Genomic DNA, 17,599 nt, shown 5'->3' with positions numbered 1-17,599 from the left:
ATAATGAGATTGGATGCCCTCTTCTGGTGTGTCTGAAGACAGCTACAGTGTACTCATATACTTAAAATAAATAAATAAATCTTTAAAAAAAAAAAAAAAGAAAGAAAATATTCCTTATCAGGAAAAGTATAGTTGTGGTGGGTTTTCTCAATTACCAACTTGATGAGCTCTAGACTAGGAACTATGCTATGCCTGTCAGGAATGATCTTGGTTAGGTTAACTGGGGAGAGAAGCCCTGCCTGTTGTGGGTGGCACCATTCCCTAGGCTAGGAACCTGGACTGTTTAAGAAAAAAGAAAGTGACCTGATCAACAAGCATTCATCACACTTTACTTCCTGGCTGCTTGGGCTCCTGCTGATTGGGCTTCTCCATTTTGATGGGCTCTAATCTCACTGTTGTTGAGGATAAGCCTTGCCTTAAATTACTTTCCTCAGGGTGGCGATGATGGTGGCTTAATCACAAGAGAAGAAACCAAGACAACAGCTATGATTTTTTTCTTCAAAATTTTCTAAATCTTTTATCATTTTGCTTTCATGCATATCAGTGGCATCTGGGTATTTATAGTTTGTTGAACGTTGATCATTGATCAGCCTAGTGTATATGTAATGGAAACATTTTAAAGTAAGTTAAAAATGTTTTTTAATAAGACTATACATTAGCTCTTTGAACATGGAGGAGCTAGGGAAAGAACCCAGTGTATGCCATTATGTTTGATATATTAAAGAAGTGAGCAGATTCATGACTCCCCTCACAGTTTTCTTGCTTCGTTGGTATGTAGTCACTTTACCAAAGGTTTGTGATTTATAAGATTTGTCTGTTTGATTGTTTTTGTTTGTTTTTATTTTTAAATAAATAATTGAGGAGCTGGGGAGATGGCTCAATAGATAAAGCTTTGTAAATGTGACCAGAGTTCTGATCCCCAGAACCTACCTGGGAAATGAGGCTAACCATGGTGAAGGGTCCTTGTTTTGCTTTATACTCCTGTCTTATTTGCATTTGTTCTTACAAGTGTAAGAACACTTACCTTTGTAAAGTATTTTATAATACTAAGAAATTGTCCAAAATCTTTCTGTTTCCAAGTTTTTGTTTTGTTTGCTTTGTTTTGTTTTGCTTTGGGGGGTTATTTTTTGATTGGTTGGTTGATTGGTTGGTTGGTTGGTTGGTTGGTTGGTTGGTTTGGTTAGTTTTTGTTTTGCTTTGTTTCATTTTTTTTTTTTTAAACATGGTTTCTCTGTGTAGGCTTTGCTGTCCTAGATCTTGCTTTGTAGACAAGGCTGGCCTTAGAGATCTACCTAATTTTGTCTCCTGAGCTCTGGGATTAAAGGCGTATGCACCAAACCAACCCAATTTTGTTTTCAAGTTTTATTTTATGTGTGACTGTGTGCCCTGGCGCTGGTATAGAGGCCAGAGGACAGGCCATAAAAGTTATTTCTCTTTCTTCCTCGTGAGTCCCAAGGATGGATTTTAGTTCGTCAGGATTACCAGCAGGCTCCTTTACCTGCTGAGCCATCTGCCCTCACCCAGCCTCCCAGCCCCATATGTCTCTTACCTAAAAGAAGCAGTAAGTAGCACTATAAGATTCTATTCACTGTGGTTTTTTTTAAAAGAATAGTATTAGGTGCTATGTCCTGGGTTTCTAAGCTCTGGTTCTGTGGTCATTTCTTGAAGAGTCATCTATTATAAAAGTTTCAAATATATAGAAAAATTGAAAGAAGTTCTATGTTGTTTTTCTGAGACGGGATCTCACAGTGTACTCACCTTAGCCTCAGACTCACAACAGTCCTCCTGCCTCAGCGTCCTAGTACAGAGGTTATAGGTATGAGCCACCCATCACCCCCAACTGAGAGAACTGTGTATGTGGAGATGTGTGAGGGTTGCCCATGTGTGTAGAGGACAAGCTTGGATGTTCCCCATGGTGTTCTAATGTTCCGAGTTAGACTAGACTGGACTAGTTAGGGATCTGCCCGTCTCTATACCTCCAGCACTGGTACTGTAAACATGTCCCACCATGCTCAGCTTTTTCTCATGAGTACTGTGGTGGCATTCATGTCCTCAGCTTTGCAAAGCAAGTACCTTGTTGACTTAGACATTCAAGATTACATTTTCCTATAGTCTAATCTGGAGAGAGTGAGACAGGGTTTTGAGACAGGGTTTTTTCTCTGTGTAGCCCTGGCTGCCTTGGAACTTTCTCTGTAGTCCAGACTGGCTTCGAACTCAGAGATCTGCCTGCCTCTGCTTCTGGAGTGCTGGAATTAAAGGTACGGCATCACTGCCCAGCTAAGAAGTTCTTGTCCATGTGCATTGTTTACGATCAGATTTTTATACTGTTTTTTTTTCTTATCAGCTTCCATTTTTACTTTCGTGATTGCTCTCATTGCCCTTATGCTTAGAAAGTTTTTTTCTTAGCTGCAATTCACAAATATTGGCTTATTCTCTTTTAACGTGTTTTTTAAACATCTGATTCTGTAAGCCAACCTATTTTCTGTTGATTTTCCCTGAGAAGCTGAACACGCATACGCAGTCGTCTGCCAGCCTGTTGCCTGATCCTCATGCAAATGATTATATGCATCCCTAATTTTGAAATATGATCAGATAGAAACTGAACTGGATTCCGTCAGTGATCAATATAAGTTCACTGTCCAGTTCTTTAAGAGTTCTTTAACAGTTACGGATGTCTAATGTATGTGGCACTGACTTCATTATTACACCCCACAAAGAATAGAACTTTGCACTTGGGGAAGGCCCTGCTGAATCCTTCCCCTGCTAGGCAATGCCATTGTATTAGTAAACGTCCTGGGGTCGTATAGATTACCAGCATATGCCTCACGTGAGCATTTGCATGTGCCTCTTAGGGAAGCAGAGCCTCTCTGTCTCAGATAATGGCTGCCATATTGATTTACATCTAGACTGTAAACCATGTGAAAGCATGGCTTGTAAATAAATTGCTCCTCAATTCTTCCTCTAGAACCTAAGATCAGTATTGTACACAGGTCCTGAGAAGATGAACTTAGGAAATTTAAGGACTGTCTGTCTCTTATACATAAAGATCTAGTCTGGAACCAGAGTTTTTTAAACAGTTTTTAAAGTGTAACCAAGTTTGAGAATTATACTTTAAAAGATATGTTACTTAAATTTACTTTTATGTCTATGAAGACAATCAATAGCTGAGCTTCTGGGGAAAACTGCCTATCGAGCTGCCAGAAGATCCTGTGTGCATACTGTAATAACTAAGAAAGATGCTGCCCAAAATGACCCTTTGTATTCTGAGTCATTTGGACATAATTATAATAATGTAAGACTTCACCTCATGTATGTTTTCTAGGTCAGCATGGATTCCTGGTTCATTCTTGTCCTGTTTGGCAGTGGTCTAATACACGTTAGTGCCAACAATGCTACTACAGGTAAGAGTTGTCATCTGAGAGGGGATCAGTGTTTAAGTGACACTAAATTATCATTTAAATGTCTGTGAAGCATCTGGAAATCTCTGAATTATTAATAGTCAGCTTTGTTCTGTCTGCTAAAATAACTAGAGAGACTGTTCTTTCCTAAAAATTATAAGAAATGTTAATATTTATGCCCCTACATAGTGGTTCTGAAGAAATAAGAGAAAAGCCCTTTTTTCATGCCATAAAAAAGCAGTCCTTTGTGGGAAGCAGGAAGGGGCCAGCATTAAGAGCATGAGAGATATAGGTGTCTGTCTGGTCTTTGCATGGTGTCCAGATGTATGAGATATTTATTAATGCTTGCTATTTTGTATCTTAACTTTTGAGCCTCTCATTGTTCATAAGATTTTTTTTTTTTTTGTATTTGTAGTTTCACCTTCTTTAGGAACTACAAGATTAATTAAAACATCAACAACAGAATCGGCTAAGGAAGAGAATAAAACTTCAAATTCAACCTCTTCAGTAATTTCTCTTTCTGTGGCACCAACATTCAGCCCAAATCTAACTCTGGAGCCCACCTATGTGACTACTGTTAATTCTTCATACTCTGACAATGGGACCAAGAAAGCAGCCAGCACGGAACCTGGAGGCACTACCATATCACCGAACGGAACATGGCTTATTGATAACCAGTTCACGGATGCCAGAACAGAACCCTGGGAGGGGAATTCCAGCACTGCAGCGACCACTCCAGAAACCTTCCCCCCTGCAGGTACTGGGATGCTTTCTGCTTGTTCTTGCTCTGGGTTTAGTTACTGTCTTTGTATATATTTTGTAGCCATAAAATTCCTGAAAAATAGCTTTGTCCAAGAAAAGAAATGAAACCTAGAAACTGAAATTTTTTATGTGTGTGTGCCTATGTCTGTGTCTTTGCATGAAGTTATGTGTAACACATATAGAGGTGCCTCAGAGGCAAGGAGGGGGTGTAGATCCCTGGTCATGAGTGCACCTGTGTCTGTGTGTTTGCAGGAGGTTATGTGTAACGTGTGTAGAGGTGCCCTCAGAGGCAAGAAGAGGGTGCAGATCCTGGGTTATGGCCACATGGTGGGGGCGCTGGGACCCAAACCCCAGTTGTCTGAAAGGACAGCAGTCCTCTTAACCACAGAGCCATCTCTCCAGTCCCCATCATGTTAGCAATTCTTAATACCTGGTTAGCATAGCACTTTCTGGAGGATATCAGCTAGCTGATAATCAAGTCTGAAGATGAACAGTACAGACTGCATAGTGAATTGGCCTTAAGAAGGAAGCAGTCCACAGAGGTCACAGGAAGAGAGTGAAAATAGATACCCTATAACATAATGAAGCAGCAGAATAATGTCCACAGGAACAGTGAGAAAGTGAGGCTCTGGGAGGCTTATACACTCAGAGCCATCTGTTCAGCCCACACTCTGTCTCCTTGAATCTCAGTCACTAGATTGAAGCAGCAGTGGCCTGGGGGATAGGATCAGAACTCTGGGCCTGAGACCAGCTTGGCTAGGGCACATTTCTGACTTATTCAACCAGATTCCTAGTCTAGACAAGACAATTAAGAGGGTCCCTCCAAGAATGTCTGCATGGAGTAAACTAATTACTCCAACTGCCACATAAATGAAGTTTCCTTTCTAGTAAAATTGCTGTTCTCTGATCTGTGATCACATCCTTTTGGCCAGTCTGTTTCAGATTCTCTTAGATGGATCTATGTCTGGCTCATGGTAGAATTCCAAAAGTACTTTTGAAATTTAATCTATATGATACTAAAGATGACATCTTTCAACTAGACCTTATGGTACAGATTTGATAACTGTCTGCTTTAGCGTCATTGTTTCAGCAGTGCAAGCAAGATAGCATTAACAGTTACAGTTAAGAGCATAGTTTCCCTGCTTGTTCCTGTTCCGTCCCAACCCTGCCATAAACTCTACTGTGAGCATAGGCAAATTTACTTGATATTATCTGTACCTCTGATTTTTCAAATATAAAAATGAAATTAATGATAGTAATAATTCATACCATTAGAGAAGTTGAATTGATCTAAGCTGGGTATAGTAAATGCCCACTTTTAACCCTAGCGCCTTGCCTGGCAGAAGCAGGCAGATCTCTATGAGTTGAAAGCCAACCTGGTCTACAGAGCAAGTTCCAGGACAGCCAGAGCAACATAGTAAAGACTCTGTCTCAAAAATAAATAAATAAACTAGTTGATATAAATTACTTATGGTTCTGTACATGGTGATAAGCAACCTTTTTTTAAGAGTCAGCTGTTATAATTGTTACAACTTAGGCTCTGGGATGTTTCGGTAAATCACATGGCCAGGCAAGGTGGTATGTGGCTGTAATCCCAGCACACAGGAAACTAAGGCAGGAGGATTTATAGTTCCAGAGCAGCCTAGGCTACATGATCAGACCCTGTCTCAAAGAGAGCTGGGGCTAATGTGCTGCAGTAGTACACCAAGCCTTGGATTCAACTACTATAAGAATAAACAAATATAGAGATACAACACATGTTTGTGGCTGCCACTATTCTTAATTAGGTTGAGAACTACAAATAATTTTACTTTGTCTTTTAATGTTAAAGTACAGTTTGTGACCCATTCATGAAATCTGTTTAATGGACCACAGTCATTAGTGTTTATTTTGTCTTTGTGGGTGATCCTATTCCATGTTTATTCTTGTCATATGTACTTGTCATATTCTTGTCAATGTTTTGAAGCTGTGTACTGTTGTGGGAGATATTTTAAAAACGGTCACCGGTCAGGCTGACTATCTAAGCTGCAGCTGCTCTGCCTAGCTCAGCTGCCATGTTCTGTGGCCAGAGTCCACGTGCGTGCCGCAGCTAGAAACAGCGAGCTAGAAACACCAGCCTTGCCACCCATGAGAGACACCAGCGTGGGATGTCTCCGCAAGGCTGGGCATTGCCCAGACCATCCTGCCATCTATGTGGGCCCAGTAAGAAAATGAGATGCTAATGCTTAAAGATTATTCAAAGGCTTTATATATTTAGTAATGCTCAGTAACAATATGCCCATACAATTAGAGTTATTTCCCAATTAGCTAACCTAATTATAAGGTGTTACCCGCAACTGCTCTCCATACCTGTGTGGTTCTCCATCCTCCTACATCTCTGCTCTCCCTAGCTCCTCCTCTTCCTCTCCCAACTCCTCCCACCTTAGCTCCTCCTATAGTGTACAACACACATTGTATACTAAACAACAGCATAAAGTGTTCTTCTGTGAGTTATAGCCATTGCTTAGGGGAGAAAGGCAATAACTTATACAGGCTGAAGGAATGAATAAATACAGAAAGTAGGGCTGTAAAATAAGCACAATTGATTTCATAGCCGAGGTCTCATTCTCTACTGCTTTCCACTCAACAGTTCTGTGAGATACCACAGTAATTATCTCCTGTTAGTGCATGCTGAATTTAACACTAAATACAATATTAGGCTTGCAAATAGCAAAGTAGACTGAATTTTCACTTTTGTAGCCTTTCCACATTAAGATTCCTATACATACATTCTCAAAAATGTAATTTTTTAAAAAATCCTCTTAAAGGTAAAATGAGGGCTGCAAACAAAGTTCAATGGAACAAGTGTTTGCCACACAAGCATGAGGATGTGAGTTCAAATCCCCTGAATCCATAAACTCAGGCATGGTGGTTCCCATGCATAGTCTCAGTTCTCCTATAACGGGATGTGAAATAGAGATAGGAGAACTCCCAGAAGCTCACAGGTCAGCTAGCTTGCTGTACACAGTGCCGTGGCAAACGATGAAGAGATCCTGTATCAAATAACGATGGAAGGTGAGGGCCTGTGAGGGCTAATTTTCTGTCAGCCTGACACAGTTGAGAAACTGGCCTGCAGTGCACTTGATGATTGATGTGACAGGCCCTGCTCACTGTGCGTTACCACCCCTGGGCTTGTGGTCTTGTGTCTTCTATAAGCAGGCTGAGCAAGCCTTGAAGAACTCCTCTATGACTTCCACATCAATTCTTGCCTTCTTCCCCACACTGGCTTCCCTGGATGATAAACTACAAGCTGTGAGATGAAATAAATCCTCTCCTCCCCACATTGACTTTGATTATGGTGTTTTATCACAGTAATAGGAACCTAAGACCTCCAGACATGCATCATGGTACTCTCAGGTCCTAACTCACAAACATGAACATGCAAACAAACAGAACTCCCATATATGTATCTAATTACCCTTCTCACTTTCGTGAGCATATACAACATATTTTCATCTTCACCCTTAACTCACCATCTTGTCCTTCCTGTCACTGTGCTGGTCTTCCCTTCCTAGCCAGTCCCCTTCAACTTCCATGACTTTCTTAAAGGTTGTTACGTACCTGAGTGTTTGTCTGCGTGTATGTATGTATGGCTGTATGCGTGTATGCAGTATGTGTGTTTGTCTATATGTGCACTCTCTACACGCATTCTGTCAATGAAAGCCAGATTAGGGCATCAGATCCTGGAAGTGGAGTTGCAGATGTTTGTGAGCCTCCATGCAAATGCTGGGAACTGAACTCAGCCTCTGTGAGACCACCTAATACTCTTCATTACTGGGCCATCTCTGGTTCCATCCTTTTTTAAATTTATTTATTTTTTGTATGAGTACACTGTAGCTGTCTTCAGACACACCAGAAGAGGGCATCAGATCTCATTACAGATGGTTGTGAGCCACCATGTGGATGCTGCGAATTGAACTTGGGACCTCTGGAAGAGTAGCCAGTGCTCTTAACTGCTGAGTCATCTCTCCAGAGATGACTTTTTAAAAAATGTTTATTTTTATTTTTTTAATGGCCCAAGAAGTGTCATTAACATTATTTATAGAGCATGTGTGAGGAGTTGTTATTTATGTGGGATATTTTCATTGATATTTACAAATGGTCTTTTGTTGGTTTTTTTTTCCTTTGTGAATTTAGTGTGTTTTTACTTTGCAAACAGGACATTGTTGATGTATCAGTTGCTAGTGTTTTATTTTCATTAAAAGAACATGTAAGTTTAAAGATAAAGTAAAAGAAAAAAGAATTTGAAAGTTTGCATAGAAAACTATGAATTTTACTAATTTTCTAATTCAAGTGAATTTGAGGAAAGTCATCCCACGATAGCTTAATTTCCTACATACCTATGAGTGCTTCTCACTTTGCATATTTTTGTCCCCCTTTTTCCCTTGGGATATACTATTTTTGTTTGTTGCTTCTTTCCTCCCGAAGAACCCCCTATTCTTTATTGACTCTTATCACCTTAGCTTTTTATTTTATTGATTATTGTTATCTTTCCTGCCTTTTTAAGGTTTATTTTGTGCTATCTATTCAGCTTTTAAGTTAAAGCTGAATATTATTTATTTTTCAGTCTTACTAATATTTGGTGGTGTGATTTTTATACAACATAGGTTTCAACACGCTGCGTAGGTATTCCTCTAGGTAGCTGTTAGCTAGGACGCTGTCTAGGCTGCTCTGATAAAACCAAATGATTGCCTTCTCTCTGGGTATGGCCAGAAGGCTTTCCTCTCGTCAGGAACCAAGTCACTCATACATAGCCTGCCATCGAATGACAGCCTTCCTATCTGCCTGGACCCATTCTCCAAATGTCATAACTATACTTAACCAAAGTGTTTTCTCAAATCCCATTAGCCAGAATTTATCGTGTAACCACATGTAGAAGTAGAGCATTTAACTGGACAACTTTGTACTTGGCTAAAAATAGGGGGGTGGTCATTATATATTTTTATTTTAGTTTTCAAATTTTGACTGTGTTAGTTAATTTCCGCTTTCATTGTATAGTGATGAGAGGTTATCGTGCTGTGTGTCTTAGGGAGCTGTTTAGGCTGTAGATAACCACCTGTGTGTGCATTGATGGTAGTTGGGACCAGCAGCCGTGCAAGTGTGATGGAACCAGTTTTCTCCTCCCATCAAGTAGATTTTCAGGATTAAACTCAGGTCATCTATGCCTTTGCCTGCTTAGTGTCTCTCCAGTTCACCATAGGTTTCTGAAAACAAGCTTCCCTCTATTAGTATATGGACTTCAGTTAGATGGGATTTTTTTGCTTTTTATTGTTCTTTGCATCTCATTGTGTAGATCTTTTATATCTTAAATGCTGTCATTTTGCATATCAAAAGTCCAAAAGAGATAATGCCTTCTATTTGATTATATTTGTGTTTTTTTTTCTTGAATTCCTGTATTTTTAATGAGTATTCAGTACTCAGGAACAAGGAAGGAGACAACTGACCAAAGTTTAGTAATAGTAACCCTGGATAATCTTCTTCCCCATGTGTTGCAGTGTACCAAACATGGAGAAAATTACCTATATTCCTGGAGCTTTTTCTTTTTGCTTTTTCTTTCCCTTAAATTGAATAGCAGTGTTTTCCTTAACCTGAGTAAATGCTTCTGTTTTTTACTTGTTACACAGGTAATTCTGACTCAAAAGACAGGAGAGGTGAGCCCATCACCTTTATCTGTTGTCCTTTAAGGGTGTCCACTGTCCGTCCTGTCTCTGCTGTCCACTGTCCGTCCTGTCTCTGCTGTCCACTGTCCATCCTGTCTCTGCTATCCACTGTCCGTCCTGTCTCTGCTGTCCACTGTCTGCCATATCTCTTTTGTTGTTTACTGTCCCTTAAATGTTCTCAGGTTTACCTTAGAAAAGAGTAAAAGATAAAAAAAAAATTAAAATTAAAAAAAAGAGTAAAAGAAACAGCATTTGATTTCATGTACATTACATAATCCAGCAGATTCAGTGTATTTTGTTTTTAAATTTTAACCTTTGTGTATGAGTGTTTTGGCTGCATGCATGGCTGTACACCACATATGTGTGCCTGTTGTTCACAGAGGCTGTAAAAGTGCATCAGATCCCCTGGGAATGGAGTCACAGGTGGCTGTGAGCCCTCAGGTGGGTGCTGGGACAACTCACAGCCAGGGCTCTTAGCTTCTGAACCATTTCTTCAGCACCTTGATATATTTTAATCAATAATAAAATAACTGTATATTTGTCATGTCTCCATGCTAGAATTTTACCCTGTGGTCATATACTAGGATATAATTTTTTTTGTTTGTTTTCAAGTGTTATTTATTTTGTCTGAATGTTTTGCCTGCATGTATGTCTGTGAACCATATGTACTCTGGAACTGGAGTTATAGATGGTTGTAAGCCGCTGTCTAGATGCTGAGAATTGAATCTGGGTCCTCTGGAAGACTTACCCAGTGAGCCATCTCGTCAGTCCCTAGGGTATATTTCTTATGAATTAATTAGTTTCTGGCTTTTAGTCTACTATTACCTTTAATCATATTTGCTTCCTGTAGTTTTCCCCTTAATTTTTAGTGCTGTCACTCCATGGCTTTTAGGGATTCTTGACACCCTAGTGGAAAGTTCCTACAATCTCAGATGATGTATTATTACTTTTCTGTTGCTGTCAATGACCAAAAAAACTTAAAGAGCTTATTGTAGCTTCTGGCTTCAGAGGAATAAAGTCTGTAATGGTGAGCAAGGCAGGTGTCAGGAACAAGAGGCTATGCAGTCACATCTTAACCACACACAGGAAGCAAGAACAGGAAGCAAGGCAAGGCTGTAAACCCAGAGGCCTCCCCAATGATGTACTTCACCCAGCAACGCTGCACCTCTTAAAGGTTCCATAACAGGCCCCCCAAAACAGTGTACCAACTGGAGACCCACATTTCAAGTAGATGATTCTGTGGGGGACATTTCTTATTCAGACCAACACAGATGCTATTTCTGTGATCTAAGCTAGACTGAATTTCTGAGGTATGAGTATTTATGTACAGAAGTCACATTTTATGTAGGAGACCAATAATAAGAGAGACTGAGTTGGAGACAGAGGCAGAAGGATAAGTCATCCAGTCTAAGAAATGATTATTAAATTTGAATTTGGAAAATGAACATGTACTAAGGATGTTTTTCATGACTTTGGGCTTTGGGGTATTGTTTTTGAGCCAGAGTCTTGTGTACTCCTGATGTTTTTGCCTCTATCTCCCAAGTGCTGAGATTATATACTGCACCACCATGCCTAGTCTTTGTGTGTGTGTGTGTGCGTGTGTATGTGCACACACACCAACTTAAAGTGTCTTCTCTTGCTCTCCTTGTTTTTTGAGGCAGAGTCTCTCACTAAGCCTGGAGCTTGCTATTTCAGTTAGACCAGAGGCCCTGGGGATCCTTGACTCTAGCCTACAGCTCAGGGTTGCAGGCTTTTTTTTTTTTTTTTCAAACCAGTGTGCTGGATATCCATACCCAGGCCCTAGCACACTTAGCCCTTTACCCACTGATTTACTTCCCAGCACGTTAATTTTCGATTTTTATCAAATCAAACCTTTTCAGATTCTTCATTATAATTCTATTATTTAACTGTATCAGGTTTTCAATGTATAATTTGAAGGCTTATGAAGAACAAGTAAGAAGGGAGTATTTGCACCAGCAAAATGGACACTCTGAGTGTTTACCCAATGTTCATCTGTCATTACGTCTTTACTGTGGTGCAGAGTTCCCTCGCCTTTCCAGCTCTCACTTTCCTAAAGTCAGCAACCAAAAGCTGAGTGAGTGGAATGACATCACTGCCCAGGCTTACCCATTAACTACAGAGCTTAATAGTTCATAATGCAGCATCGACTTACACCTGTTTCCTACACTGCTTTCTTAACCACTCACAATAAAGTGATGTCTGAATGATTAGTCTCAAGGTTAAAGCCAAAAGCTTTTTGAAGAAATGTGTCTACTATTTAGAAATAATTTGTGTTATAACCTATGAAAATGAATTAAGGGTTTTAAGTTTTTGTGCCTAGGTCTTTAGGGTGCTTTAAACAAAAATGACTGGTGGTTTAATTTATTTAAATTTGAGACAGGATCTCACTATTTGGCCTTCCTGGTCTTTAACTGTGTAGACCAGGCTAGCCTTGAACTCCTAGAGATTAGCCTGCTTATGCTTTTCAAATCCTGGGGTTTAAAGGCCTGTGCCACCATTCCCTGCATAGCTGGGGACAGGATTCCTGGCATTTCAGGAATCAGCCATCAAATTAGGCTTTCGAGAACCTTCTTTTTAGATGTGTATATTTCATTGTGTGCATACAAATATTTTACCAGCATCTATGTGTACCACATGCATGCCTCGTGTCCACAGAAATCAGAAAAGGGTCTCTGTCTCTATAAACTACTGGCTAATGGTCACTCTTATTCCTATCCTGTCTGTATTTGTCTGCTCTACCATTAATTATGAGAAGTTCTGTTTTCCTAATAACGTGTCCATTTCACTCGTTTGTTCAGAACCTTTCCTGACCTCTGCATCTTAAATGTAACTCTCCCACCCCAGTCCACTCTTCATTGCTTATGTTCTTCACTAAAGTAATAAGTCTCATAAAGGCAAAAGGTTTTGTTATCACTGCTGAATACTCTGGACCTATGGAGTATTAGATAAAATAATCCATGTGCATTATTGGATGATCTGTTGAGTTTTGTTTATTGTGATCCTGGTGATAATAAATTCAGGGCCCTGCGCGTGCAACGAAAGTGCTCCTCCAAATCCATGGAGTCTATCTAGCAGCTGTATAACTGGTAAACTTCTACTGGGTGCCAGCTTTAACCGAACCAGAAAAGGCGTTTGAGAGTCAGTCAGAAGAGGGTAAACAGTACCTGAATCTTACACCAGAGTGAAGAATTTGTGTTGCTCTTTTAAAGGAATAATAGTAATTGGTTATATTCAGAATTGTTGCTGGGCTGGAAGGATGGCTCAGTGGTTAAGAGCACTGTTTGTTCTTCCAGAGAACCCAGGTTCAATTCCCAGCACCCACATGGCAGCTCACAGCCATCTGTAACTCTACTTCCAGGGGATCCAACACCTTCACACAGGCAAAATTCCAATGTACATGAAATAAAAATAAATAGATCATTAAAAAAGAAATATTGCTGGGCAGTGGTGGCCCATGCCTTTAATCCCAGTACTTAGGAGGCAGAAACAGGCTGATCTTTGAGTTCAGGGTCAGCCTGGTCTACAGAGCTAGGTCCAGGACAGTCAACGCTACACAGAGAAAACCCGTCTCAAAAAAAAAAAAAAAAAAAAAATTGGGGTAATTAGTTATCCAAAACTGAGTAGTCATCTCCTAGAAACGTATGTGTAGGTATAACTTGTAACAGACTTAGCAAGTTGTATTTCTGTGTTTATATGTGTATGTGTCGTTTTTTTCCAGTGACTGCCCTTTTATTTGCATATATACATCATGTAAAATTCCTCACTGAGTGAGTGGTTGTGCCTCTCTCTCTTCCTATCCTCCTTTCATTTGGTTCAGGCCTTCCTCTCACCCATGCTCACAAGAACCCACTCCAAGAACCCACTGGTGACTGTCATCTGGTCAGTGCAGTTCCCTTCCTGTTTGTGCCTTACTTAACCTGCCAGCAGGATTTGAGTTCATTTCTCTTTCCTTGGAAGACTGCTCTTGGCTTTCTGCTGAAGTGACTTTCTGCTATTTGTAAGTCAGTTTAGCAGAACTTTTAAACAAAGGCAGATTCAACTGTACCATTTCTGTGTCAGTTTCCCGATAATACTGTCTCTCATCATATTCAGAATTTAAGCACACTCACTTCCATGGCCTGTAAGTTTTCTCGCTCCTGCCCATCTCTCCTGTTGCAGCTTGAATGGCTCTGGCTTTGTGATGTTTCTCAAATCTGCCAAACTCCTGAGCCATTCGCCTTGTCCTTCCTTATGTCTACAGAGCTAGCTCTTCATCCAGATCTCTTCATGGTTCACTGTTACTCAATGTTCTGCTGAGGGACAGGGACAGATCTCAGGAGTGCTCCTCGGACACTCTGCTGCCTCTCTGCTGCTCTTCCTTATTTCCTCCAAATCCCTTGTCCCCAGCTTAAACGACATGTCTGGGAACCATGTAAGCCTTCTGTCCCTTGTCTGCCTGGGTACTTTTCTCAGTGTCCCACACAACCCAGCAGCAGTTGCTGTTCTGTGAAGGCATTTTGAATAAATTGTGGTAAGAGGATGAATCTGATGAAAATGGGACTGTTTCCATTAGATTTGGTAATTGCCAGTTTTTCGTGTCCTTGCTGATCGATTTCGGAGGAACAATAAATAAGTAGGAGTCAGTGTCAATGGATCAGGAAATCTTAGGTGTCCTTGACCCATCCAGTTCCCTCAATTCTGTCCCCTAACCTTCCACAAGACTCCCTGAGCTCCGCCTGATGTTTAGCTGTGGGTCTCTTCTGTTTGCATCCACTGCTGGATGGAGCCTCTTAGAAGACAGCTATGCTAAGCTCCTGTCCACAAGCATAGCAGAGTATCATTAATAGTGTCAGGGATTGGTACTAGGCGGGAGGGTGTGGGGGTACAATCGGGATGGGAAGCGAATAAGTAAATAAATTTTAAAATGGATCAGGAGAGCCTGGAGGAAGGAAAATTGAGAAAAGTCAAGCAACAGTTGAAAGAGTTAGCTGAGACAAGATACGTGGAATAAAAGATAAAATGTTTGAGGTGACATCAATGAACATTGTCCAGAGACCACGTGGCAGGACTTCACATAAAGAGGCATGACGTCACAAAACAGAGAAACTCAGGAGGCTTGTGGGGTTTTTAAAGTAGAGTAGACATGGAGTCCTGACCTGACCTGGTCTGCTGCATGAGAAATGAAGCTAGGTACCGAGCTAGAAGCAGTGGAAGGGAGAGAAGGCTTGGCCGTGTATCTGCTCAAGCCAGACTTTGGTTGGGATCTTAGCATAAGGCAGCTGAGGGACCAGGAAAGTGGGAGAAGAGGATAGGGAACACCCAGCAGCTGTGACACAGGGTACACAGGATCTAGCTGTGCCTCTTGTTTAATCCTAGTCCCTGGGCCGGGAAGTCCGTCGGGTTCATGAGAGAGCAATGCCTCCCTTCCCTCCTCTGGTTTGCTCTAGGCAGAGCTCACTGACACTGGGGAGGAGTGTAATACTGGTCCTAATTTCCTGGCCTGCCAGGATCTGTACCTCCAAATCTTTGAATCCGTTTAGTTTTTTGGTTGTTTGCTGTTTTGTTGTCTATTGAGCTCAAATGATATTACAATGAAAGAGTCTGTGACTTAAAAGACAAATTCTGTCCTAACGCAGGAAGTTATACAGTAAATAAACGTATGAAATATCCAAGATGAGCTACATCTTTCTACCCATGGCCCTGAGGTGGCCCACAGGATTCTTCTCTCGTGTACTCTACCACGTGTACTTGCTCCTTGCTTTGTGTGTGTGTGTGTGTGTGTGTGTGTGTGTGTGTGTGTGTGTGTGTATGTGTGTGTCTATGTATGTATGTGTTTCAGATCCTACCATCTGCAGAAATGTTTAGTTGGTGGCGCCCCCTACCCTGCATCAATGTCTTCCTGAGCTCCTAACTTGAGCCCTTCATTGCACAAAAGTTATGACCTGTGCTTTTCTCTTGGTTTCAGATGAGACACCTATTATTGCGGTGATGGTGGCCCTGTCCTCTCTGCTAGTAATTGTGTTTATTATCATAGTTCTGTACATGTTAAGGTAAGTATGATAATGTTCCCACATTTGCTTAGACTGTCCTGATACCCTAGTGTCTCCGTAAGCCTGCACAGTCTAGAAGACAGGGGCCTAAGGACAGGAACACTGAGTAGAGGGACAGCGACTTAAAGTAATTAGATTAAATTCTGCTTAAATGGTTTCTAGAAATACAGTCTTAAGACCTCTCTCTCCTTTGCTTTATTTGTCCAAACCACGTCTCCCAGTTCTAGTTCAGCCTAAAGCCTAGAGAAGGGTAGTGGTTTGGAGATGGGAAACTTCCATACTATCTGATGAGAGACAGGTGTTTCAGGATCTTCAGGTTTGTCCTTTTGGAATAACACCCTAAAAGGCCCCTGGTGACATTATATGCACCACAAAAGCTCACTTTGCTTCTACTCGATGCTTTGTTGCCAAACCTCTCTAGGGCCCTGTCCTGTGTTGCTGGTCTGGTCTCAGGGGTTAAAGTATTCCTTTTTTTTTCTTTTTTTTTTTTTTTTTTTTTTTCTTTTCTTTTTTGGTTTTTCGAGACAGGGTTTCTCTGTGTAGCCCTGGCTGTCCTGGAACTCACTCTGTAGACCAGGCTGGCCTCGAACTCAGAAATCCCCTGCCTCTGCCTCCCAAGTGCTGGGATTAAAGGCATGCGCCACCACTGCCCGGCGGGTTAAAGTATTCCTTTGGCTGACCTCTCAGAAGCTTCTAGATGATGAACAAAGCAAGGAGGGAAAACCTAAAAGAGAGGATGGTAGATCACTTATTCCTTTCCTCCTGAAGCTCCTGCCTTCTCTTGGACCCAGCCTGCTCTGTGCTCCCTTTGTTCTTTAGGAGTTAAGAGAGGCGGGCCAGTGTGTCCCCTAGAACTTGGCATCTACGTGTCTCCATTAAACCTGTGTTCACTCATTCTGGAGCTCTGGGCTTCTCCCCGTGACTTCTAAGTGCACTGAAGAAACACCAGATTTTTGTTTTATGAAGTCTTTTGTTTTATGAAGAACTATCCCGTCCTGTCTGCCCATTCCATCACCCCTTTTCTCCTCACCCCCACTGTATTTACACTTGCCCATATTCCACCTGTTAAGGGTATGCATGCAAGTGTGTAGTGGAGTGGAAGCCACACAGAGGAACCATGCAGGCTGGAATCTAGTGTTGCCTACACTGGACTGCAGGGTGCCAGGTATAAGGAAAACCATCCCAAGATACCCAGTTATCATAGAATGAGCTGCCTCAGAGGTCCCTGACCTGGGTCTCTTTTTTTAAAAGTTTGATTGACAGAAGAGGTTTAGAAAGACATAGGCATTAGCAGGAATACAAGGACAGTGCTTTACCTCTATGTCTAGTTTTTTTATTACAACTATGTTCTCATTAGGTTTAAGAAATACAAGCAAGCTGGGAGCCATTCCAATTCTTTCCGCCTGTCAAATGGCCGCACAGAGGATGTGGGTAAGACATGGAGAACATCTGGAGGCGAAAACCAGGAAATGAGCATTTCCCCATCCTTTTTCATTTATCTTCCCATTATTTACTTTACTTGTGTGCATGTACCATGGCATGTTCATGGAGATCAGAGGCTAACTTGAAAGAGCTGGTTCTCTCCTTCCATCATGTGGATTCTGGAAATCCAGTTGAGGCTGCCACACTTGGTGACAAACATCTTTTACTGACACCTCTGCCTCTCCTCTTCCCCATCTTTTCAAAAGAA

The 17,599-nt window shown here is 41.2% G+C and overlaps 1 protein-coding gene across 1 annotated transcript in view; it reads left to right on the top strand.

Annotated features, from left to right (window-relative positions):
• Ptpra (protein tyrosine phosphatase receptor type A) overlaps nt 1–17,599 on the top strand; it is a 106,185-nt gene that overhangs the window by 49,856 nt on the left and 38,730 nt on the right. Inside the window, exons 2-5 of the mRNA XM_028754378.1 lie at nt 3,323–3,401; nt 3,814–4,155; nt 15,825–15,909; nt 17,267–17,340. Coding sequence (XP_028610211.1) covers nt 3,329–3,401; nt 3,814–4,155; nt 15,825–15,909; nt 17,267–17,340 — 574 coding nt within the window. The 5' untranslated portion in view covers nt 3,323–3,328. The remainder of the gene's footprint in view (nt 1–3,322; nt 3,402–3,813; nt 4,156–15,824; nt 15,910–17,266; nt 17,341–17,599) is intronic.

This window comes from Grammomys surdaster, unplaced genomic scaffold, assembly GCF_004785775.1.
Source record: "Grammomys surdaster isolate TR1022 unplaced genomic scaffold, NIH_TR_1.0 129, whole genome shotgun sequence".
Classification (NCBI taxonomy): Eukaryota; Metazoa; Chordata; class Mammalia; order Rodentia; family Muridae; genus Grammomys; species Grammomys surdaster.
Note: the sequence above shows the minus strand (reverse complement) of the source record. Positions and strands in the feature narration are given on the sequence as shown.